The sequence below is a fragment of the Meriones unguiculatus genome, chromosome 18 (genome assembly GCF_030254825.1).
Source record: "Meriones unguiculatus strain TT.TT164.6M chromosome 18, Bangor_MerUng_6.1, whole genome shotgun sequence".
In the NCBI taxonomy this organism is placed as follows: Eukaryota; Metazoa; Chordata; class Mammalia; order Rodentia; family Muridae; genus Meriones; species Meriones unguiculatus.
In genome coordinates this window covers 58,592,147-58,619,178 of record NC_083365.1, presented here as the reverse complement: position 1 = coordinate 58,619,178, position 27,032 = coordinate 58,592,147, and the positions used below count along the sequence as shown (strand labels likewise).

At 39.7% G+C, this 27,032-nt stretch overlaps 1 protein-coding gene across 2 annotated transcripts in view; it reads left to right on the top strand.

Moving 5' to 3' along the window:
• LOC110560660 (contactin associated protein family member 5) overlaps nucleotides 1-27,032 on the top strand; it is a 755,447-nt gene that overhangs the window by 136,889 nt on the left and 591,526 nt on the right. For both annotated transcript variants that reach the window (XM_060371591.1, XM_060371592.1), the window contains exon 2: nucleotides 17,242-17,346. In XM_060371591.1, coding sequence (XP_060227574.1) covers nucleotides 17,242-17,346 — 105 coding nt within the window. The remainder of the gene's footprint in view (nucleotides 1-17,241; nucleotides 17,347-27,032) is intronic.

Below are 27,032 nucleotides of genomic sequence, written 5' to 3'. Positions count from 1 at the left end.
TTTTTAAATTAATCCTTGATAATCTTTAGGAGATTTAGACCTGACAGTTTGCTAGATGTTTGGTATGTGCCTTGGAAAAAAAAAAAAAGAGAGAGAGGGGGGGTAGAGTAGGGAAGAGAACCCGGAACTCTGAGTCACTAAATCAGATAAAAATGTGAGACTCAAGTTGTCCATGAGTGGTCCTTGACATCAGAGTGTATATGATCTATTCCTGTGTATTTCTGATAGTAGCTTTTTTCCTGGATCTCCTTGCTCATACTGGGGCTTGGTGGTTTTCTGCATACTTTTGTGGGTTCCAGAACACACATGATACTGTAATACTGTAATACCCCTTCATTTCAAACAACCTCCAAGCCAATCTCAGGCTGATTTATTCCTCAAAGAAAAATCGTTCTTTGTACCATTTTCTGAAATGAATGAATGAACCACATTAGGCCAGGAGAAACAAGCATCAGAGCATGTACCTAGTGTGCACATTAAAGACCTTAGTTATCCACAGTGAAGTCAGACATTATTCTCCCATGTCCCCAGCATCATGTGTGTTTAGGTAACCAGCCTTCTCCTTTGGAAAAAGCAATGATTTGATAAGAATGAAGGATGTATCCACTGGCCTCTCTGATTGCCTTACAGGATGACAAATCATTAAAAATAAATAATACTTCCCATTTTACTCATATCAGTTAGCAATTCAAATTATTATGTTGCTACTCATAAGCATTTCCCATTAATAATATAATAAAGTAACATATTTTGTAGCATGTTTTATGTATCATTTTAATATGATAGCTATGATACAATTACATGTGTATGTGGTACGATGTTTTAAGTTCCTATCTTGACTTCCTTATATAAGGGGCATTAAACCCAGAATTATAAGCTATCTATTCTTCTTTCAGGGAGTACTACAAAGTAACAAAAATTAAACTAGGACAATAATTTTCTCTGTTTTAGGCACAATGGGATTAAATGATGGGTCAAAAAAAGCAGATGTTATTCTGTGTTCCTACTCAGAAGAGATTGTTTATAAAGTATGGAAGAAGCTTGAAAGCTTTAAGCCATGACTGAAAATACAACCAGACCAACAGACTAATGAGCAAGTGATTCAAAGGTATTTCCAAAAAACAAAACCAAACTAAAAGACCTCAAAATGTATAAAAAGCACTTTAAAAAGCCTCAGTCATACTGAAATCAATAGTGTATATTTAAACAGCAATAAGAATTTACTTGCCATTTCGTACCCTGGCAAGAAGCACAGAACTGTGCAAGCTCAGGGATGGGCATGTGTAGGAGAGCCAGGTGGCAGAGAGAGGCAGAGGCTGGAATTACCTTCCACAATGAGCAGGGTCGCAAAGAGGGTTTTAAAGAGTTCACCATAGGAACACTTTTGGGAATGGTGCATTCAATTACTTTGAGGGCATAGACAGGTATAAGTTATAGGCACACAGACTCTATTTGTGGACAAGGATTGCCTATTGAAGATCCTCTCACAGTTAATTCACATTATCTCCACATTACTGAAAGTAGCCTTAAAGACCCAATGCAAAAAAAGGGACCATAATCCACTGAAATATGTTTCCCGGAAATGAATCTGTAGGACTGGAGAGATGGCTCAAGAGTACTTGTGGCTCATCCAGAGGACTCAACTTTAGTTTCCACCATTCATGCCAGGCCTGTAACTCCACCTCTAGTGGATGCAATGTCCTCCTCAGGACACAACAAGTATCTGCACATACACACACACACATACACACACACACACACACACACACACAAAGAGAGGGAAAGAGAGGAGAGAAAAAATACACAAACATATAGACAGAGACTTATGAAAATGCACATACTATTTAAAACTCTTAAAAACTAAATCTTCAAAAAATAAATAAGTAAAAAAAAAATGTGGGCTTGTTTGGCCCAAATTGTAATTTCTTCTTTGCCTGTTCCTTTGTAATTTATTCCAAAATTGAACTTTTCAGGCTTAAAAATTAACAACTTGAGGTATCAAATACATACTGGATTTATATGAATTGTCATCATTATTATTAGGAAAAACAATGGAAGTACCAAAAAAAAATAAACAATAAAAATGAAAAGAATGAAAAAACTGAGTATAGTGATAAACCATACTTTTCCATTCTTCACCTATGTCTTAATTATTTTAAAACCCTGTGTTCATCTTAATTCATATCACATTTTATTTTACTTTTTGTCATTTTTTAGTGGGGCACAATATGTGATCTAGCTATGCACAGTTGTCTACATGCACAATACAGAATTACCAAAGGTGCAAGATTTTAAATGGATTTCTAAACATCCAGTTGTCTGCAGGAACAAACACACTAGTGCAAATATTTGCTCTTTTCAGTCTCTAGCCTTATTGAGAGAGTGTGGATCCTTCTCCCTCAGCTTTCTTCTTTTCTTTTGTTATGGTCCTGTGTGTGTTCATCTGTGTGCAGATGGGAACATGCATGCTGCTGTATAAGCACATATGAATGCATGGCTGTGGATACCAGGGCACCATTTCATGTCATGTTCCTCTGGTAACATCCACCTTGGGATATGGTACAGGGTATAACAGTTTTACCTTGAACTAAACAATTTATTATGAGTGGCAAGGATGCACCTGTCTCCACCTCCACCCCCACAACCCCCCAGTGCTAAGATTACAACTGCAAAAAACAATACTTGGATTTTTCGTGGGGGTTCTACAGATTCAGACTCGGTTCATCATGTTTAGGAGGCAAGCACTTTGCTGATTGAGCCTTCTCTGTCAGCTCCTTACCATATATTTTCCATACCCTAAATGGATTGTGAATCACAGGCAAGAGGCATAATTTACCCACTAGGTTATCATGTTTCCACTCGATTGTCTGACATCTGCTTGCTGACTATAACATGGATTCCCTCCAGCTCTCCCCAAACTCTCATAGACCTTTCCCTCTGACCCCAAAGCTTCTTAGAGTCAGTCACTGTATATAGGAACAATGCTGAATTCACTTTTCCCTTCCCCCAGCCTGAGTTCCAGAGTTGAGTAGCACTGTGTGTGTAAAGAATTAATCCAGCCATCCATCATTTTCAAAGCTCACTCAAGTGTCTCATACCAGGTCAGAACTTGCAACAACTGCATCATTGTGGGTCACTCCATCCTCACAGACTGGAGCACTTTTAGGTATGCATATAAAGGAGAAGACAGTATCAAAGAGTGACCATTTCTGAAGTTACAGAAATCATGTCTGTCTGCCTGGTAACCCGAATATATTTAACAACATGGACCTTTCAAAACAAAGGAGAGGAACATTTATGGGCCTGTGACAATCAGCTGGATCCTTTATGTGTCATCACATTTAATCCTTTCAGAAGCAGCGCTGCTAAGAAAGGCTGCTGCCCTCATTTTTGCCAAAAAGAACAAAGTTTAGAGAGGACAAGATTACTCAGGAGTCTTTATCCAAAACCTTACTCCTTTCACATAACACCAGCCTCCTTGTGGGACTTGGCATCTGGAACACAGAATATGCTTATGTCACCTCCTGAGACTTCACCTCGTGGAAAATAAAGACAGCAAGGTTCAATTGAAGCAGTAAGGGGCAAGGCCAGTTGTGAGTCAGGGAAAGGAGCACAATGAGGCAGGTGAGGAATGAGGAAAAAGGAAAAGTAGTACTTGACATGATATAAAGTAGTGCTCCGGTTTCCTTTCTGTTTCTGTGATGGAGCCCTTGGACAAAAAGCCACTTAAGGGAGGAAAGCATTTATTTAGTTTACCCTTCCAGGTCTTGGTCTGTTATTAACAGAAGACAGGGCAAGAACTGAAGTAGAAACTGCATGGGAGTACTACTTGCTGGCCAGCTCCCAGCTTTGGGCTCAGCCAGCTTTCCTACACAGCCCAGGACCACCAACCCAGGAAAATGTCACTCATAGTGGGGTGTACTCTCCTGTATCAATTAACAATCAGTATGATGGACTCAGACAAGCCAACAGGCAGTCCCCCAGATGAAACTCTTCTCAGGTGATGTGGGCTGAGTCAAGTTGACAATTAAAACCACATAAGAAAAGCAGGAATTTTATGTACTTAGATTTTTTTTTCTCAAATATCTATGAAAGCACAGGTGGAATATTTCAAGACACAACCCAATTGCATAACTGAGTCTACAACTCAAATTCATAATTCTTTTTGCACATGAAAAACAGCATAGAATTACATGGGCTTTTTCAGTCACATTGCTTTACTTTTGATTATACTTTTGCTCAAATTCAGAGCTTGTCTAATTGAGATCTAAGTCAATTGAGGATCTATAAAGGAGCTTTTGAAGCCTGTGTTAATGTAAAATAATCTGCTGTTAATTTACATTTTCTCTCAATCTCTGGAGAAGCAAATGTCAAAAATATTATTATAACCATTAAGCTTTGTGTAATGCTGAACATTAAAGGTGCTTGCAGCCAAGCCTAAAATGATGCATTTGATTGCTAGAACCCACAGAGTCAGAGAAAACCCATTCCCAAACATTGTATTTTGACCTCAACATACAAAATAAGTAAGCATAATATAACATCTGAGGCTAGCTCTGTAAAAGGAGAGAGTTCTGTTTCATTCCCTCATGCTTCCTTGGGATCCATACCATGAGAGAAATGTCCTCATCTTCCATTGTCAGTCTGGATATTTCAGTGATCATTTCAAAGTTTACAAGAGCTACAGTCCGAATGAAGTGCGGAAGTATCAATGCTCCCTACCACACACACATATGCGGATAGATGTCCTCTCAAAATGTCTTCGTTTCTCAATTTCTGATGTTGTTGTTGTATTTCAGTAGTGCAAAGCTGAAGCATAGCCTTGAAGAGGTCAGGTGAGGACCTGAGCCTGAAGAGTGCAGGCATGCTAGTATCAGTGCAGCATGGAGACGTGAACAATCCCAGTGAGTGAAGGTGAGGATCTCAGTGCGACAGCTGTGTCTTCTAGGATGATCTTTAGAAGCCAAACTTCTTAGGCCAGTAAATCCTGTAAGGCTCACTAAACAAGCCACACAGTTTAGTATGTGAGACACAAAATCCACATTTTTCAAGAAGGCAAACACAACCAGCTGTACGCCCCGGGTAGGAGCTGTAGTGTAGATGGTTTCATATCTATTCACCGCAGATTAGGAAGCCAGAGCAGAACAAAAGATATTTCCATCAGTTTTCAATTTCATGAGCCTGTGAGTTTATTGGGGGTAGTTGCAGGAGCGTGGGTACATAGAGGGGAAGGGTACATAGAAGAGTTGGATGGCTCGAAGGCAGCTGCATCCCTGAAAGCCATGCCAACCAATGTGTGATGACTCAGAAAACCAGCAACCCTGGAATTCTCTACATCATTTGCACGCAGCTCATCAAGTCTGAGAATTTCCTCCCAGGAGATGTGCTGGGTGGAGGCTCCCCATCCAATGGGTGTTTATTGTGTTCATAACATTAAGGAGGATCCCTAGAAAAATCCTGTTTCAGCTGTCTCAGACATGTGACTGACATTTGTTTATGTCTTGAATTTCATAAGCCTCCCTATCTATTCTTTCACTGAAAGAAAACTGCACCGACCTAAACCTAATGTGGAGACGGTTTTCCTTTTATTTCCATAGTGTGTCTTGCTGGATCTGCTGTAGGAGAAAACTGGTGGGAAAAAAAAAAAAAAAAAAAAAAAAAAAAAACCTCACTAAACTAAGCCAGGAAGCAGACTCCTGCCCGAAGGGTGGAGGGTTGAGTTCAAACACACATGGCTTTGTACCATTGTAACTTCCTTCTCTCCCATGTGCTTAAGCACAGCTATAGAATAGTTCTGCAAAATAATGGGTCCATTAATGGAGTCTAGGAATGTGCTGGAATTTTTCATCTGTCTTAGAATTTGCCACAAACACAGAAAAGAAAACGTGCTCAGGTGCAGTTGGTGAGGATTGGGTGGGTGGGCTGCAGACAACTTGAGACTCACAGTAAGTCCCGGAGGTGATCAAGGTTACCTGTACTATGGAAAGTTCTGAAGACAAGATCTCGGGGCTGCGGCAAGTTGTTTTCTCATGTTTGTAGCCCACCAATGTGACCTTGTAAATCCAAGTGAGATTCATGGAATTACTTCACCAGAGGCAGCTGGGAACTGGATATGGAGCCTGAATCTATGTATTACACAGTCCAGTCTTCATGACAAATATGCTTCCTTCAAAGAGAAGCCATTTCGGGGAACTGTAGAGAGCTGCGGAATGCTATGCCTTAAAGATGGAGCTGGTTTCCGCCTTCCACCTTCCCGATGGTGAGTGCTCTCTGTCACGAACAACTCCACATTTGGCTAAGGCCGAGGATCTGGCTTGCTTCCATGTATGTGGACCTATCTGCATTGCCCCCGTGGCACGCCTGGGTTGGCTACCCAGAGGCTATTTAAGCTGTGGGCTGGCTTTCCCCGGGGTCCGAGGATTGTTCAATGTTCCTGAATAAACTGCATTGAAAAAAAAAAAAAAAAGAGAAGCCATTTCCTCATCTTTCCTGTGTCTACTGTATTTACCCCTAAAATAAAATTTCATTTGAAGAAAAGATACTCACACCTAAGTCCAGGGATAGGCAGCCTTGGGAGAGAGGGAGATGGCAAGCTCCAAGCTCAGTGAGAAACCCCATCTCATAACCTAAGCTGGGAAGTGATTCAGAAAGATACATGTTGCTGATATCTAGCCTCAAGGTGCACATGTACACACACACACACACACACACACACACACACACGTGCGCACGCACACGCAAAAAATGAAGCCAGATTTTATTCTGAAGGCTTTCTGCAGACTTTAAGGAAGTAGGCTGTGACCTAGGTGTCCGAAGTGTACTTGAACGACTATGTCTGAAATCCTCACACCAAGGCTTTTTTTTTTTTTCATTCTGCCTGTTTTTCTTCCAGACCCCTGATTTTAACCATCTGAGCTAGAGCTAAAGCTATTGCAGCTAATGTTTTTTCTTCTTTCCTGGAGAAAGTGCTTGGAAGGATATTTTTTTAAACCACTGTGACATCTAAGCTAAACTTAACCCTGTGTGAGGAGGGGCTGGGGAACCCTTGATGGAGCCAAGAAGATGGCTCAGTGGATAAAGCACTTCCCTCGCAAGTGTTGGGACAGGAGTACAGATGTCTAGACTCTGTGAAAAGCTGAGCAGGTATTGCAGGTCCCTCAGTCTGCGCACTTACAGAGATACAGGCAGAGGTTCTCCAGGTGCACGCTGGGAAGCTAGATGAGCAAATCAGCAATCTCTGGGTTCAGCTGAGAGATCTCAGCTCAATAACTATAGTAAAAGCTCACAGCACCTTTGAACCTCCACATGTGAAGGTACACAAATGCCCAGAGATATGGAAACATACAAACATACATGTACAAACACACACCATACACACACATTAAAAAGTAAGGAAAAAATCCTTAATTTTAAATTAACTCTTTGTCAGGATCATTGAACTTATAAAATAAAATTGTGGGGTGGATAAGAAAGAAAAATGGGGAAAACAGTAATAAATGCACTTACATTTGACATTACTGAGGGTCGGAGCATTATAATCACATGGTTTGTGAGAGCATCATAGTGAAATGCCTTGATTCTCAGCCGCTTCCTCCTCCTTCCCAAATCTTTGCTCTCCCTTTTGAAACATAACAGGTTTTTGTTGAGCAATGACATGTAATTTCCCCAGAAATTATACTTATAATTGCTTTTCAGTGTATCTTTTTCTCCCTCATGTTATTTAATTGCTAAAGAATTTTACAAAATGGAAGATATTTAGTGAACAAAACACAGTGTTTTCCTGCTGTTTTAATCTATGCATTCATAACTGGAGAGTTTAGATGAGGTTAGAAAACAAAGACTGAACTCATCTGGCCATAACTCGGGCTAACTTAAATTTTACAGATGGTTTCAAATTATAAAACAGAATCCTTAGATTTATGGGACATTAAAATTTAATAGCATTTTATTTCCTTATAGCTACAGCCAATGTTTGCTCAAGATTTGTGATTGTGATTTAGAACAAGCAAGGAGAAAATCTTATAAGGAAAAGTAGAACATGCTGAAGCAGTTTGCTAGGAATTATTTTTTTTTTATTTTTATTCTGCTGCCCTCCCACCAAAAAAAATCATTATCTGGAGTCCAGAAATGTCTCAAGAATCATTATATTTGAAAAGTAGCAGGTCATTCCATGGAGCCTGTAGGATATGGGCCATCAAGTGGTTGTGTTTTTGATACCACAGAATTTTTGTTTGCAGTGGATGGGCACTACTGGAAGAGGGTTTCTCTCTGTCGTCCAGCATGCCATCTGACTCCATGTAGTCTGCTTTAACACAGCCAGTTCACACTCTGGCCCTGTAAACTCATCCAGGATTTTGACTGCTCTATTATTAAAACTATCTCCATCTTCCATAAGATTCCCTGCACTCTGTCCAAAGTTTGGCTATCAGTCTCAGCATCTACTTCAATACCCTTCTGGGAAGAGTCTTTCAGGTAGGCTCCTGTCTTGTTCCCTGTTTTCTCCCTCTTCTGATGTTGATCCCATTTGCCTTTCTGAGTGAAGATTGAGCATCTTACTCAAGGTCCTCCTTCCTGCTTAGCTTCTTAGGTGTACAGATTTTAGTTTGTTTATCCTATATTATATGTCTACAAGTGCATCCACCATCATAAGAGAATGAAGCTAAAGGAATTAGGCACTCAGCTAGAGCTTAATAACTGTCCTCTCAAGTCCTCTTAACAATAAGCCTTGTGACCTGTAGATGGCTTCACAAGTTTTACAACAAATAGAATTTGGACTCAGAGCTATCAACATCTAAACTATACATGGATGATGGGATCAGCTCCTGTGAACTGAGGGTAAGGTCACCAGGCATCATGTTCCTCACTATCCAAGGCAAATCTCCTGCTACCTAAACTAGTTTGTGGTTTGCAGGAGTTTATCATGGTATTTTTATTTGATTATATTTGATTTTTGGACAAACATACACACACTCACACACACTGCATTTATTTTCATCCTCCACTTATATCTTTCTCCCTGTCATCCATTTTTTAAGCTAGATGTATGTTTTCCACATTCATGTTTTTTTTAAATCTGTTTTTGATCCCTTGATATTAATCAGGACTGTGAACCAATTTTGAAACTGATTTTGTGACCATGAGTTTGAAACTAACCATTGGGCTAGTGGCTAGCAGTGGGCTCACAGTTAGCTTACATAGTTGATGACAATGACTGTTGCTCCCCAAGAGTTCATCAGTGACATGTGCACATTTTGTCATGTGGAATTTCCTCATCTCTCCTTCTACAATTAACTACTTCTCATGATGATATTCTGTTCTGGGGATGTGGCATGTTGAATATTTACCTTGTTATTAGGCCCTCAGTATAGGTCATTATATTTTTTACTTAATTTAGTTTAATTTAATTTCTTAATTGGCATAAAATATGTCAAGTTTATTTAAGGTGTTTTCATGTATACTTAATTTTGATTGACCATCCTTTAATGCCTACTCCTCTCCTTTACTCCTGAGTACTATCTCTGCTTTTACCCCTAAACCACCTGTATTTCCCTTTCCACTTTTATATCATATTTGTTTTATTACTATCCCCACTTTACATCCCCAAAAGATCAAGCTTAATCAATCGGATCGTTTGCTAATGGTGTCTGACCTCCTCCATTAGAAACCAGAAATGGTAGAATGGAACTGTGCTCCATTTATGACCTATTACACAACAGGACCGTAAGCTTTTCAATCTATTTCCATCAGAGTCACCTGGCTTACCGTCTGGATGAGACCTCTCACTCCCTGGCCTCTACCCTTACCACTTCTGGAGAGCAACATACTTCCTAAGCTGAGAGTGGCTTTGTGTGAGTCACACTGTTCTGCAAATTTCTCAGGAAGTCACAACCCTCCTGGTTCTGATACTGCTCCAATCATTCTGTAGAATGGAGTCTATTCTTTGCAGTGTTGATTCTTTTCATTCACTGTGTCACACAGAGTCAGCCTTTTAGATGTCAGCATCTTAGAAAACATCTTGAAGGAAATCTGTAAGAAATGTTTGCTGAATTCAATAAAGCCATTGACAAGTTAGATTTCAGGACAGAAATGAAGAAAATAAAGTAGAGGAGGTTGAATAGAATAAAATATTCTTTACCTTGGAATTAAAACAAAAGTTAGTAACCATCAACTATCTTGGCTTTTGCACACATCATCTCACTGCAGCTCTACCTATCTGCACAAGACCTATACAAGATTAAGCCAGTCAAAATTTCAGCAAAGGTAGTGGAGAGCTTCCAAGGTTCCACCCCTTTGGGAGGAGTTGCTGTCAGTCAGTTGCTGGCTCCTAAGTGTGGGAAAGTCACTCTCCTTTGAAGTACAGATTCTGGCATGTGGCTTTTGCTCCAATGGATGGCACAAAAACTATGAGCATACGGGTTACATTAATTGGAGTAGAGATTATTAAAAAACAAACAAACAAGCAAAAAAAAAAAAAAACAACCAAAATAGAATGTGGATATGAACCTGGGTGGGAGGTGGTATAGAAGATTTCCAAGGACTGGGAGGATGGACTTTTTGGTGGATGAATATGATAATATATGTTTTACAAAAATAAATAAATAAAAATAAACAGCCATATGAAAATACAACTGGACTGGGGTTGTGTAATTCAGCAAGAAAGCAATTTATATCTAGGATTGTGGAACATCCATGGACAGTCTAAAAAGAAAGAGCTACATTCATACTAAGTAGTCAATCTACCAGGCTTAGTTACCACTGTAGAGTTGAAGAGCATGTTTGAGACAGACAATGGGCAGAGATTCACATTAAAAGTTCACACCCAAAAGAAATGTGTGTGCAAAATGGCCATTGCCAAGTCAAGTCTTCATCTTCATGAGAGTCTTCTCTGTGCTGTTCCTACTGTTATTCCTGACATCTCAGAGCTCTACTAATGACCATCCAGAGGACTTCCCTTGTTAGTTCCTCTGCAAGACAGAGAGCTGACCCAGCAGCCTGGGAGCTACTCCATTGCTAGCCCCAGACAGAGAGCTGCATCACTGCTGACCCCAGAGAGAGAGCTACATCACTGCTGACCCATGACCATGTATCTCAAGCTATGTCATTTTCAGTGTTACACGCAATTGTTCATAAGCACAAATTTTTGAACTTCTATTTTACACAATTATTGCATTGGTGTTAGAATTTATGCTGGCTTATCAACTGTTTTACCCCTGAGGCACGTTCCAGCACCTTGTGTTAAAATAAAAGATCTGCTGCTAGTTGACCTCAAGTCAGTGTTTACTGTGCTCCTATAGCAAATTGTCTGGCCTTGACTGCAAAGGGTGAGCAAAATCACATGTTCACATGTTGTAACAATGTGGAGATGAAAGGCCAGACAAAGAGGGTGAGGTTCAGTGTGCTGCTCTTTAGAGATTTGTTGTCTTTTGGTCTGCTCATTAAGAAGGCATTTGTCCCTGGGTTTTATGGTGGAAGAAAGAGACAGAGTCATGTTTAAAAGTGAAACCACAGTACTTATTGCATTGTTTGCTAAGTGAAATTATAAGTTACAATGGAAAAAATAAAGGAAGGCAAAATCATGAGTACCAGTAAAGACAAGCTACAGATACTTTATATGTTTTTAACTTTTTTTATTCTTTTACTTTAAATCTTTTAAACAAAGTAGGTCATTATGTGTTCAATGCTAAGAGGAATTTTATCTTGCCGATTAATGCAAGTGAATCTCTTAAGCTCCAAATCCCCATATGCAGTCAATTTACTGTAGTAATCAAGATACAAACAATTTCACTTCAGTACCATCTGTGATTCTATTGGTATTTTAATAATAATGAATAAAAATATATGTTTGCAACCAAAAAAAATGTTACTTGAAGCAGCAGCATCTTAAACATTGAACAGTAACTTGGCCACAGAAGATGACAATGCAGCCACTTCTGATGAGAACTGATAGACTAGGATCAGAAAGAAGGAGAGGAAGACCTCCCCTATCAGTGGACTTGGGGAGGGGCATGTTTACAGAAAGGGGAGGGAGGGTGGGCTCGAGAGGGGAGGAGGGAGGGACAAAATGAATAAAGTGTAATTAATAAAAGTTAAATAAATAATTTAAAAAAAAGCTTTGCTAATGTTAGATTTACCCTACCTTCATGCTTTGAGAGAAGATCCTTGGAATGTGGTGGTCCTCCTCTTAAAGAACAAATCCTCCCCACCCCTGGAGTGTAAAGTATCAATGTTCTTGAGAATACATACAGATACTCAGAAATAAACAGATGTGTGTGCGTGTGTGTGTGTGTGTGTGTGTGTGTGTGTTTCTATTTTTCTTTTCTAACTTCTTTGGCTTTCCTGTGTGCTCCGTCTGCTTTGAGGGAAAAGGGTCATAAATGCAATGAAGGTTCAACAGCTTCCAGACACTACCACCTCCACCATGTTCTGCTTCAACAGAATTCCCTGACCACGACCAGGGGAGTAACCACCAGATTTTCCTCATATCCATTTCCAATGCATTGTGCTGAGATAGACCAAGGGATTCTCCAAGATGGTGAAGCAGATAACACCTAATACACAACAGACTTCTTCCAGGATGAGCTCTCAAAATTCCTCTTCCTGTAACATTCCTTCCAAATTTCAAAAGCAGTTAAATTTTAAGCCCTAATTAAAATTGATATAACTGTTTTTCTTCAGCAAATGACTGAACATCTTTACTGTTTTCTCTGTTTTTAAAGTTAATTTTATTTTTATTTAGGTATCTGAGTGTCTCTGGGGGGGGGGGATGCGTTCATGTGGGTGGATGAACGCATGTCTGTGGAAGCCAGAATGGGTTCTCTGAAACAGGTAAATCCCAATAATTGAAAACATTTCCCATTCAAAACTCAATGCGAATTGAATAAATAGTTATTAATAATGTAATAATGGTAGTGTGCCTCAAACAGAAGTAGAACTCACCCAAAGGTGTCCAGTGCACAGTGATGTACCTATGTACTGGTCCAATAACTGTCCTGGACGGATTTTTCATCTCTTTTGGCCCAAATCCCCTCGTATATAAAGCAAATTCAGATATCTGTCTGGTTCCATAGGCCCCGCAAATTTTGAATATTTATGTTATTGGTGGATGGGTCAAATGTTGTGTCAGCAGTGTTTGATCTTTAAAAGCTGAGGTGCTTTTGGACCGACCTTACAAGTTTGGATTTTTATTGATAGGGATGGAGTATAGCTGACACTTTCTTTTTAAGTTATAAAATATGAACAAACAAAAACAAACAAACAAACAAACAAACAAACAAAACATTAGAGGACTGGAGACATGGCTCAGCAGTTAAGAGTGCGTTCAGCACTTGCACAGTTCAGTTCCCAGCACGCAAGTCACGAAGTTCAAAAAAGCTTTACCTGTTTCAGGGAACACATCCTGGCTTCCACAGACATCTACCCACATTTGCACATCCCCACACAGAGACACCCAAATACCTAAATAAAAATAAAATTAAGCTTAAAAAAAAAGAAAACAGTAATGATGATCAGTCATTACTGATGATCAGGAATTACTGAGGAAAATAATTATATCTATTTTAATTACGGCTTAAATTTTAACTGCATCTGAGATTTGGAAGGAATGTCACAGAAATGGGGATTCTGAGACTTCATCCTAGAAGTAGTCTGTTGTGCACTAGGTGATATCTGCTTCACAATCTCAGAGATTCCCTGTTGTCTATCTCATAACAATGCATTCCAAGTGGATATGAAGAAAAGCTGATGGTCACTCCATGGTCATGGTCTGGTGACTCTGTAGGAACAGAACGCTGAAAAAGGGAGAAAACAGGGAACTGGACAGGAACCTAACAGAGGGCCTCTGAAAGACTCTACCCTGCAGGGTATCAAAGCAGATGCTGGGAATCATAGCCAAACTTTAGGCAGAGTGCAGGGAATCTTATGAAAGAAGGGGGAGATAAAAGATCTGGAGGGAACAGGAGTTCCACAAGAAGAGCAACTGAACCAAAAAATTTGGACCCAGGGGTCTTTTCTGAAACTGATATTCCAACCAAGGAACATGAATGGAGATAACTTAGTACCCCTGCACAGATGTAGCTCATGGCAGCTCAGTGAACTGGTAGAGGGACAAGGAGGAGATGTGGGAGGGAGGGTGGGATTAAGAGGGGATGAGGGAGGGGCTACAGCTGGAATACAAAGTGAATAAATTAAAATTAATAAAAAATAAATTAATAAAAAAGAAAAACTACAATAAACTATTATTGGATATTAAAAAGAAGAAGATGGGAATGGGTATTTGTTCAGACAGGAGGCACTCCAGTCTGTTACCTGAGGCTGGTGCTTCAGTATCTCCCAGCTTTTATGAACAGCCTGAAGGATTCCTGGAGAACCATTAGCTTTCATTCTACACTGAGTAATGATATCAGTGAAGATGGTTCCTTCAAAACCCATTCTTTAAGCACAACAGATCTGTGAGTTTGCTTAAAGTTCTCCTCTTGGCTTGTCCTTGGCAAAAGTCAGTGTTCACACATTTGCTGACTTACAAAGTGGAAACACTGTCCTCAGAAATATTATAGGTGGGAATAGCCAATAGGAAACATGGCTGCTATTGCTGTGAGGCCAATGAGTTCTTGGAGATCAGATCCTTCTAAAGTTGTTATCATCTGTGCTAGATTCTTACTGAATGTTTTCTAAGCTTGCCATGAAGTATATCTGTTTATACACTTGTATTTGTGAGTGGTCTGTGAGCAACCTATGTGGTATGGCTCTGTTTGGCTCACATCTGTACCCAGTTCCCATCTGAGGACAGGCACAAATAGAATCTTAAAATGTATGGGATGATTAAATTTAAATGATGAGGTCACAGCTATGTTTCCACATTGCATACATTTTAACAATTTACACATGTAACCAAGGGCTACTACTAAACGGAGAAAAATTAAGCACTAAGACTGATTCCCAAGTGATGTGTGACTCAGTTGACTTCAGATTTCTTAAAAGTGTTTATTCACTTCTGTTAGAATACAAAATACAAATGTGTGGAAAAATAAAGAAGTGATTTTACTCTACAACATCATAAGAAAGGCCTAGGGAGTGATCAGAGCCAGGAGCATAGAACTTATAAAGGTCATCCATGATACATGGAAAATTTATCATAGCCTAAAAAGGATAACTGTGTGTGTGTTCATGCTCTAGTGTATGTACATGCTTGCAGGTATATATGCATTCTGGTACCTGTCTGTGTCTGTGGAAGGCAGAGACTAATCTTAAGTATCATTCTTTAGAAAACTGTCAACATTTTCTTTTAAGACAGGGTCTCTCACTGGGTTGCCTGGAGCTCACAAAATAGGTGATTCTGGCTAGCAAGACATCCCAGAGGCAGAGAGACAGAGAGAGGGGGAGGGAAAGGAAGTTAGAGAAAGGGAGAGAGAAGGAAGGGCAGGAGAGAGGAAGGAAGGGAGAAAGAGAGAGACAGAGACAGAGAGACAGACAGAGAGAGATATCAAGGAAGTGTTTGTGGAGCCCATGCAACATGTTCCCCTGCCGGCATGCCCCGAGCTCAAGAGCCACTAAGCTGCTGTTGATCTGAATCCGTGATATTTCCACTCGGCTGAGATACACCTGTTTCACCCTTGTTAAACATTTCTAGATGTTTGCATTTGGGAGAAAACCTGAAACAGGGTTTACTAGGTGATTTTTAAACACACTTAACAAACAAGAATTTAATCCTCATGTTTCTAATTATTTTACCTGCAATTACCTGAAGCACAGCTTTGTAAGAATTGGATGGATAAACAATCATGATCTTATGTAAATGTTCTTTTCAAATGTCAGAGCAGTTCATTCCAAGAGCCTGCATATGAGAAAATTTACCTTGAATGGCACATCATTTCAAATCTGTTTTGAACAAAGTTTGCCTAGACATTATGAAGTCATTTTTCAAATTCCCAGAAAATCAATTGTGTACAAAATGAAAAAAAAAAAAGGGAAAGAATGTTGATTTTGTGAGGTTAGCTAATTGGTTGGTTGATTGTTCTTTTCTCTTGTCTGTGCCTTCATCAATTCACCATCCCACTCTTTCTACACACTTTTATTTGAGTCTTATTAGGCAGTAGATTCATCGTTAAAGAACCATATAAAGAAGTACCATCTCATGTAAGATTAAGGAAAACTTAATCACTACAACACATTGGTGACTAAGTCCCCAACCTGTCTGTGGTGCTGGAACAGAATATCAGAAACAAAGTCACTTATAATGAACAGTTGCTGGCTGACATTTCTGGAGCATAAGAAGTTTGATATCAAGGTGTCAATATATAGTGAGGCCAACTCAGAGTCTCTATGTGACAGAAGGAAAGAGGATGAGAAACTGAACTTCTGAAACACTAAACCCACAATGTTTAGCTTTTAAAGATCCCACCTCTTAATTCGGTTGCATGGCAACTAAATCTCAATGATAGTGTTGGTGAGCACAAATGCTCAAACCCATTATGACGAGGTATGTGCTAGGTGTGTAGACTATGCTTCCCCATCTAAAATCCAGTGGCTGTGGACTAGAGTGAACGTGGAGGGGCATAACCCTGTTGAAAAGGCATGTGTTAATCCATGGCCTCATCTTGTTTAGTGTTAACAAAGCAGCCTTAGAAAGTATCTCTCCAGGGAAGGCTATTGAGGTCTGCTATTGATGCTCCAATACAGCTCAAGATCATACAATGTTTAAGACTATTCTCTTTTACTTCCTGTGACATAAGTGATCACATGTTTAAGTAGCACATTTCCCACTGGCTCACATACAAGTTGTAGAAAGAAACTCAAAGTTATCCTATTGTGATAGACACATTTACTGTGAGGGTTCTTGGAGGCTGAAGATGAGAGAATAATAATGCCCTGTAAAAGTCCCTCTACTCATAGGCTAAACATAGACATATTGTGAGGCTTGCTCAAATACTCAACTAAAGGAAAGAATGGATAGCTGGCTTTTAAATAAATAATAAAAAAAATCTTCCTGAGAGTTTTGGTCATGCTATTTACTAGTGTTGTGAGCGTGAACTCCTCCAGCCTTCAATTTCTCCATCAATGAAAGAAAGTCTCACCATGTTTGAGGGTTATAAGAAGTAACTGCAGTAACACAGCAAAAAATTAGCTCCCAACATTTCCCAGAGAAGATGGTTAATAAAAGAAAGTACCTATATTATAAGTTTCCTTTCTGTGACATTTTTTCTTGCCCATAGAATGTGACCTCTCCTGCTCTTGCTATCTTTTCAGACAACTGTGATGATCCATTGGCCTCTTTTCTTTCACCGATGGCTTTCTCCAGCTCCTCAGATCTCACTGGACATACCAGCCCAGCTCAACTCAACTGGAGAATGGGTAAGTACAATGACTAAGCTTATGGTCCCACCATTCAGGAGGCAGAGGCAGGCCATACCTAGAGCAAGCTCATTAGAAAGACTAGTCAAATAGTGAGTTCCTGGTCTACAAGAGAGCTTGCTCCAACATGTAAATTGAAGAGCAACTGATGAAAACCTCCTAGAGTTTCCTTACAGTTCCTGTGATTTAAAAAACAAACAACCAAATGAAAAAAAAATAACTACCTAAAAGCAACTTAGGGAAGGAAGTCCTTCCCCAAGTTTCCATATTATAATTCATGAAGGAAGGAAGCCTGGCAGGAATTCAAGCAGGAATCTGAAGGCAGGCCTTGCTTCTGTTGCATTACCTCTAACCAAAGATCTCACTGCCAAGGAAGTATAGAGGAAACCATGAAAGGAACACTGCCTGACAATTTGTTTACAGGCTTAACAACTTTTTAATGTAGTCTGGGACTAACTGCCCATGAGACAGGGTTGTCTGCAGTGTGCTGGGCCTTCTTACATTAATTAATAATCAAGAAATACCCCTTAGACATGCTCTTAGGCATAATCAAGTCAATCACTCTAGAATCTTTTCTTAGGTGACTCCAGACTATGTCAAGGTGATAGCTAAAGGTATCTAGGGCAACACTGGTGAAAACTTTGGGCATCCTTACACATAAACAACTGCATATGCATCCACATACATTCATACACACGCACACAAACACACATGTACACTCAAATAGGAACATAGATACATATACCATACAAACAAATGTATATACATGTTTTTGTATGCAAGCGTAGGATAACCATTGGCCTTTTCTCATTCACACCAACTCCTCTCAACTGTGCATCACATGGGTGTGTTAGGCTGACTATCTTATAGTTTTCCATTTTGATTTACCTTTGCATCCTGGGATACATTTTATTCAGTTATTGAATTATTGATACTTTAACCCTCAGTGGACTTAATTTGTTAACACTTTATGATTTTATCTCTCTATCAATTCTGACTTACAGATTTGTTTACACTCTTGTAGTTTATTTCATGGTGTGTTGCAAGTTCGCTGTTGTAACACTATCCATAAACAAAAATTCAGAGTCATAATTTATTTGAGCAAGCCATCTAAGAATACAGATGTCTCTCCTTATTCATTTGGTGAAACAATAGAAAATTTGCTTGTACACTGCACATGAGTGTTTTTTTTAAGTGTTCCCGAACAATACTGTACAGCAGTTATTTATTTTGCATTTTAGACATATTAGACAACATATTAGACAATGGGGAGATTCAGTATTCTCTCATTATATAACAAAAACTTGAGCATCTGCGGATGTAATGCACAATGTCCTGGAACTGAGCTCTTGGGATGACAAAGGGCTATATTATTCTAAAAGGCAAAATAAATAAATAAATAAATAAATAAACCATCATAGCACAGTAGAGAGAATATTGATGTAATGTCTGTTCTAATACTTTGTTTAATCTTATAAATTAGCACCAAATTTTATTAACTGTTTTATGTGTATTATCTTTCTAATCCATAAAAAAGCTAATGCAAGGTATGAATTATAACATTTTCCCCACCAAATGGAGTTTCTTAACTTCAGGGAAATGGCACAGTTTGCTCAATATCATAGAGTAGGAAAAAGGAACAACTTGGGTTCAAACCCAACTCAAGTAAATTCAGGATTCATGCTCACTACGGCTATAACAGCAGCTTACTTAATTCATTAACAAAGCTGGGAGACGGATGTAGAAGGAAGAAACATGGTTTTGAAACTCACCAGCTAGAGCTTCCATGCCAACTATGACGCTGTGATGTTCTATGGCCATCAGCAAACCACTGACTAAACCCAGATTTTTATCTTTGGCATCTCTGGTTGACAACTGACTTCAGTATTAGCTGGAGAACCAGACTAGAGGACCATGTTGAGAAGAGCTTTGCCACAGCAGAACAGGAAGCTGGGAGGCAGGCAGGAAGGCCACATTTTCATTTCTGAAAGAAACATGTGTCGAGACATTCTAATACAGCTCTAAAAGTGCTTCCCAAGTCTCACGTTTACTTAAATTGTGTTATTCCAGGTTAGCACTGTCTAAGAACTTCTTGTTCATTTCTGGGGAACATGAGGGTCTAATTTTAGGTCAGTTACCTCTGTAAGAGACAGATACTGACAGGAGACAGTGTCTCTGCAATGATTAATTATACTCATCATTTTCTGGAATTCTGGGAAGCCTGAGCCTAGGTACTCTACCTCAGACCAGTGTGTGTGAGAGAAGAGGAAACAGAAGCTGCAGTCATGAAGCTGGGATGCAAAGACTAGAACTCTCCCTGTAATTCAGTAGTTCAGTGTGCAGTGTGCCTACATGACTGTCCATGCACAGGGCCTCACCTTCCTTTAGGGAGGGACAAACCCAAGCTCTAGGGCAATAGGAACCCTGGCTCTCTCTCTCTCTCTCTCTCTCTCTCTCTGTATGTGTGTGTGTCTGAATCACATGGGCACCTTTGCCAGTGACATTTCCCAACCACCAGACGTTTTGTCTGGATATTGATCAAGTGAATGAACAAAGTGTTTCTGGGAGGTTTTAAAATGCAACCAGAGTTAGTGGCTAGATGTTTAGAGCAATTAACGAAAGGTCAACTCTTCAAGAGTGCCTCTTATGCATTAGGCACTGTGCTAGAACCATTGCACCTGATTGTTCTAAACAGGTAGGAATGCTGTTTATAGTGTTGATGGTTTAAGGCGATGACTCAGTTGCCTAAGGGCTCACTTCACAACATGAGGACCTGAGTCCCTCACCCACATAATAATGCAAGGCTGGTAGTGTGCACAGCAACCCAAGCATTGTGAGAGGAGGATCAGGAAGATCTCTGGTCCATGCTGGTCACATCGTCTAACCAAGCCAGTGAGTTCCTAGTTTAGTGAGAGACCCTGAATGAAAACAAAACAAAACAAATCAAAAACATAAAATGGTGGAGGGGCTGGAAAGATGGCTCAATAACTAAGAGTACTTGCTTGCTCTTCCTGAGGACTTCAGCTCTCATGCCAGTTTCAGTGGCTATGATGCCATCTTCTGGCCTCCACAAGCATGTGACACAGATTCAAATACCCACTTATAAACACATACACATAAATTAAAAGTACATATATATATGTATATATATAAACACAATTTTTAAAATTATTTTGCTTCCCTTTTGGGAATGCAAACACATTCCCAAACTCAGAATTTAAAAAGTAGGTACTTATGAGTGGATAATGTAATGAACATATGTGTATGCAAATATATATCCAAGAAAGGGCATATATGGACATAAGTTACCATTACATTAGTATAAAACATGAAAGTATGGTAACATTGTAAAGAAGAAATTCTGTCCTGTGAATGGACAGTCAAATGTAAAATTTAGCAAGCTAAAAAGAAACCAGTTAGTATTAACTGATATCAAAAATCGTAGAAAAAAATGATTTATTTTTTATTCTTCTCAGATTAAAATTAAAATGTCTATAAACTATTAAAGCTCAAAACAAATGAGAGCCTCAGCATCCTTTGTCTACATGAGTCCCTTGAATCTCCCCTTTTATTTTATGAATGGGCAGACATAGAAGATACCTCCCCCCCAGAGCAGATGGCTCCACAGGAAAAAAATGTTGGATATTCTGATAGCCACAAAGGTATAGAGTAGTGGATTGTATATTCAGAAATTCAGTCTTGTTGCAAGCTTATATAAAACATATAACATTGGGGGTGGGAGACCAGAGCAATGTCCTACACACCAAGCAAAAGGCCTTGATGCTTCACTGTACAGTACGTCAGCCACCTTCCACAGAGGAATTACCCTCATCTCCACTTTCAAGGTGACAGGGCTTCGGACAGGAAGGAATGCAAATGCTATGCCAGAAGTTCATGAAGAAATCTCCCATATCCTCATGCTATCCAGGGGTATTCTCAATAGGTATCTGTCCAGAGGATACTCATAAGCCCAATAATATACAGAGAAATATGTATGGATGCTTCTTATTAGCTCAGTTATTTTCCCCGTGGTGTTACTGAAGTCTCAGTAATAAAATAATTGTATGTTTTAATCTACATGGTGTGATGACTTGACATATGTGTACATTGTAAAATAGCACAATTAAGTTGGTTGATGCAGCCTTCTCATTCCATACTCCTTTTTGGGTTTGTGCATGTGTATATATTTGTTCTATAGCCTTGTCAGATTTCAAGTGTACAGTAGTAGACTGTCATTAATAAATCACCACACTGTGCCACTGAAGCCTCTGAATTCTGTTGTTTCAGCAACTGGGTCTTTAGCTCAGGCTAGCCTGTATCTCACTTACCACTGAAGATGACCTTAAGGTTTTGACCCTCCATCCTGCTTCTCCTCAGTGCTGTGATTGTAAGCATTTAGGTACAAATATGAGTTTATACATTGCTGGGAACAGGTCTTGAACAAGCACTGAACCAGCACCTCTATGTAGTGATTTCTGTAACAGTATACAATTGTCTCAGCCTGTTTAGTTAGCTACATCATTTCTAGCTGTCATGTATCCACCTAATATATATCACTGCCTCTTCTAAATATCTAAGAATCAGTTTTGACACATGCACATCTAAAAAAACATACACTTAAACATAGCCATCTTATCTACACTAGATTTAAATTCTTAGAGATTGCAGATTAAGATACGCACACAGTTTTTTACTTCCAAGGTCATGGCATAATATTGCCAAGTGACAAATAACTGTTTAAGTATGATCTTTGGAAGTCACAGCTCTCTTACAAATGTAGAATGACCACATCAAGGAACACTGAAATTTGTTCAAGAGGTGTGAAGTCTTGAAGAAATAAAGAAAATGGAGTTAAAGTTATAATAAAATTCTAAGTAAATCCAAAACCAAAACTAGTTAATGTGTTAATGTGTGCATTATTAGGATTTGCTAGAGACATAGAAAACTATGTACACATACATATATATATATATATATATATATATATATATACGCATAAGTTATACATGCATGTGAACATATATGTGAAGAAACACAATAAACACTTAGGCTTATAATAGATACAAACATGCAGGAAAAGGCTCATTGTGGAACTTGGTGATGTGGTTGTGGAAGTGAGAAGCCCCCCCCATGTGCTTTCTGAGAACTAGAGACCCAGGGAAGCTAGGGCATCCCTAAAAGGCCAAAATTCTGAGAACAGAGAAGGCTCTCAGGGTAACTCTTGAGCTGAAGCTTGAGAATGCACAGCTGATTCTGTAACTCTCCAAGCCCAAAGGTATTTGAGCCTGGAATCCTGCTGGCTAATAACAGAGAAAGGCAGGCATCTCAGCCTTAGAAGCAAGGGCAAGTGTAAATCTGCTCTGCCTCCTTATTTTATCTGATTCTTCCAGGGTTTGCAAGGAATCTTCTCGAATGGATCTGCCTCACCTAGTGCAGTCATTAAAATGCCAGTCTCCTCTAGAGAAATCCTTGCAGACAGAACCAGAGACAGCGTCTCACCGGCCATCTGGGTGTTCCCTAACCAAGTCAGACTGACACTTGTTACTAACCCTCACCATATCTTAGGGTAGACATTCACTAGCTAGCATGTAGCTTCCTGTTATCTGAAATCTAATCAGTCCACAAATAGAGAAAAATCTTGCAATTTGCAAAGGCAGCTATCGTGATCTGGACAAATGAATAATCATGAAGTTGGGGTGTTACAAAAGAACCCTGGGTGTTACTGAGAGGACACACTGTTATTTCTTCAGTTTCTGAGATTTGTTTAGGATTTATTAACAGTCTATTTATTCACTTGTGTTCCTTCTGTGTTATACCATCCAGCTTTCCACATGAGTGTTAGGGGTTCATTTTTATCTTTCTGAAGATGAAATCCAAATTGTAAAAATCTAGTTTCAATGAAATTCTGTTCTGCAGATGGTCAGTGGTGGTGCCTGATGCTTCCTGGGATGATATGAAGAAGCATCTGTTCACTAAAGACAAGACACTGATAAGATTCCAAGCGAGAAGCCCACTCTAGTCTAGCTTAATGATCCATTGTGTTTTTTGGGGTTACTTGCAGGACTTTGTGCGAGAGGCCACTCACAACATCATGGTTTGACTCATTACTGTGAAGCACAGAAAAGCCCAGCTTTATCCCTCACACAGTTCAGTGGGTTGCACAGTCTTCTCTCTCTAAACAACTATAGTTGGCATAACATTGCAAGAGGCCTTGTGAATATTGTAGGTTTTCGGAATTTCATGAGACAAGTGAGTTTTGTTTACTTGTTGAGTCTCCTGAGCCTTCCTCCTTCATCCAAGAAGGCTATTTTAATTCAGGGGATATTTAATTCAGGGAATATTGAACAAGCCATATCCTTACACTCAGACCTGCAGAACAATTTCAAACAGAAGAAGGAACTTTCATGCAAGTCCTGGGCATGATTTAAAATATTTGAATACACTGAAAACCACATAAAATTCACCATGCACTGAACATATATAAAATATTTTACTTGCAATGTATAGCAGCAGAATTGAGTACATTCCAGCCTGACTACACACAGGAAAAAAGTATACAGCTGGCAAATTTACACCAGCAGACAATGAACTTCCAAAGTAAGAGATCCAGGAAGGTTTTGATCCAACCCCGAGAAACACAAACGTGATGAGTTCTGTTGTTCACAAAATAATGTCTTAAAACATAAAAAATAAAATAAAGTAAAATAGCACCCCTAAGACAGCTGTTGTGTAAATTAAGATCTGGCGACCCAGCCTGCAAGCTGATGAAGAGCTGGTTAAATCTCCCTTTGCAATGCTATCTCATCAGCAGATGGGATTAAGCAAATGGATTTTCTTCCTTCTCTTTCATGGCCTCTCCAACCTTCATCTCATTCTTACACAAGGGAAATGAAAAGCAGAAAGAAGCACTAATCACTTTTGAAAAGACCTGGAAAATGCACTAAGCTGAGGTCAATGGCCAGTAATTTAGGCAGCCAAGTCATTCCATGTAACTAAGGCTTAGGTAGGATCTCTGTGTATCAGATGTGATGTGTTTGTGGTGAGAAAGCTTTAAGTTGGGGGATTAAGTCAGTGGGCCTTTCACAAACACTGTCAACCGAAAATTCATGAGCTGCTGGCCAAAGATCAAACTGCCCAGATGTGCTTTAAATCTTGACAATCAGGGGAAGAACTTAAGCTACTCTGTATGAGTAAAATACGAATAAGCATAGAGTTCTTTTTTTTTTTTTTTTTTTTTTTTTTTCAATGCAGTTTATTCAGGAACATTGAACAATCCTCGGACCCCGGGGAAAGCCAGCCCACAGCTTAAATAGCCTCTGGGTAGCCAACCCAGGCGTGCCACGGGGGCAATGCAGATAGGTCCACATACATGGAGCAAGCCAGATCCTCGGCCTTAGCCAAATGTGGAGTTGTTCGTGACAGAGAGCACTCACCGTCGGGAAGGTGGAAGGCGGAAACCAGCTCCATCTTTAAGGCATAGCATTCCGCAGCTCTCTACAGTTCCCCCTTTTTGTTTTAGACGCATCAGGCAAGAGTAGAGGTCTGATCTCTGATATTAGAAATAAATTGGGACTTTGTACAGATGTTCATTTAGGTGTCATTCTAGAGTCTCACAACAGTGTGATGCAGCCATGATCATTCAGGCCTTTACAGCCATTGAAGCAGGACATTCTCCCCAAGCATGGTTGGATACCATAAAAAGCTAAAATGATACGCTCAGGATGCGAGGCTAAGCACTGCACTCAGGGTCAGCCGCTTTGGACCCAGAGAAGAGCATGTCTGATTGCATGCGGGTTGATGCCCCAGGTCCCGCCTCTGAGAAAAAGGTATCGGACGGTCTGAAGCATAGAGTTCTTAATACCTACAAAAAGAAAAATGTACATGGAGCTCTTTTCTACAAAACAGCGTTCATAAATAATAACATTTTAACATTGTCTCTTGAATTTTAAGTCTCTTCCTTCACTTGAATATTTATTTTTGAGATATTTGCATTTAGAAGTTCATATCATGTCCCTTTGCCAAGACAATTTTGTTTACAAGGAGAAATTGATTCTTTTACATTAATATATTGTCAGTTTCCAGAGTCCATGGGTAAATGAAAAGGCTTAGCATTTTTGACTCTCTATTTTTGCAGGGAGTATAAATACATACTACTTTACATCAATATATTATTATTTTCCATAGTCCTTGGATGAATGAAAAGGCTTACCATTCTTGATTCCCTATTTTCAGACAGAATACACATACACACACACACACACACACACACACACAAGCACACCACTCCACACACAGACATAGAAACACAGATACACAGACACACACCACACATACATGCTACATCACATACAACACAGTACATACACACCAGACATAGCACAAATACCAGATCATACAATAACACACACACACACCATAGTGCATATAAATCTCACACACCACAAACAGACACACACCACACAGTGCATACAACACAACACACACACACACATCAGACACTGCACATAGACCACACCACACAACACCACATGTACCATAATATACACATGCACACAAGCATGCCAAGCACATGCAACACAATGAATACAATACACACACTCACTCAGACACTGCACACACACACCATCTATCTTGGGAGCTCTCCTAGGCATATATCCAAAAGATGCTCAAGTATACAACGAGGACATTTGCTCAACCATGTTCATAGCAGATTTGTTTGTAATGGCCAGAAGCTGGAAACAATCTAGATGTCCCTTCTTTGAGGAATGGATACAGAAATTGTGGTACTTTTACACAATGGAATACTATTCAGCAATTAAAAACAAGGAAATGATGAACTTTGCAGGCAAGTGATGGGAACTAGAAAATATCATCATGAGTGAGTTACCCCAGAGGAAGGGGACCAGAAGCAGAAAGACACAAATGGTGTATACTCACTTATAAGTGGATATTGGACATATAATATAGGATAAACATACTAAAATCTGTACACCTAAAGAAGCTAAGCAAGGAGGAAGACCCTGGGTAAGATGATCAATCCACATGCAGAAAGGCAAAGGAAATGGACATTGGAAGAGGGAGAATTCAGGCTACAGGACAGGAGCCCACCACACAGGGCCAATGAAAGGCTTTACCCAGCAAGGAGTTGAAAGATGTTGAAGCTCATAGCCTAACTTTGGGCAGAGTACAGGGAATCTTATGAAAGAAGGGGGAGATAGGAAAACCTGAAGGGGACAGGAACTCCACAAGGAGAACAGAAAAATTCTGGGCACATGGGTCTTTTCTGAGACTGAAACTCCAGCCAAGAACCATGCATGGAGATAACCTTGAACCCTTAGAACCCTTGCACAGTTGTAGCCCATGGCAGCTCAGTCTCCAAGTGAGTTCACTAGTAATGGGAACAGGAACTGTCTCTGACATGAACTCAGTGGATGGCTCTTTGATCACTTCCCCTGAGTGGGAAGCAGCCTTACCAGGCCACAGAGAAAGACAATGCAGCCAGTCCTGTTGATATCAGATAAGTTAGGGTCAGATGGAAGGACAGGAGGATCACCCCTATCAGTGGACTGAGGGAGGGGCATGGGAGGAGAAGAAGGAGAGAGGGTTGAATTGGGAGAGAATGAGGAAGGGGACCACAACTGGGATTCACAGTGAATAAACTGTAATTAATATAAAAAATTAAAATT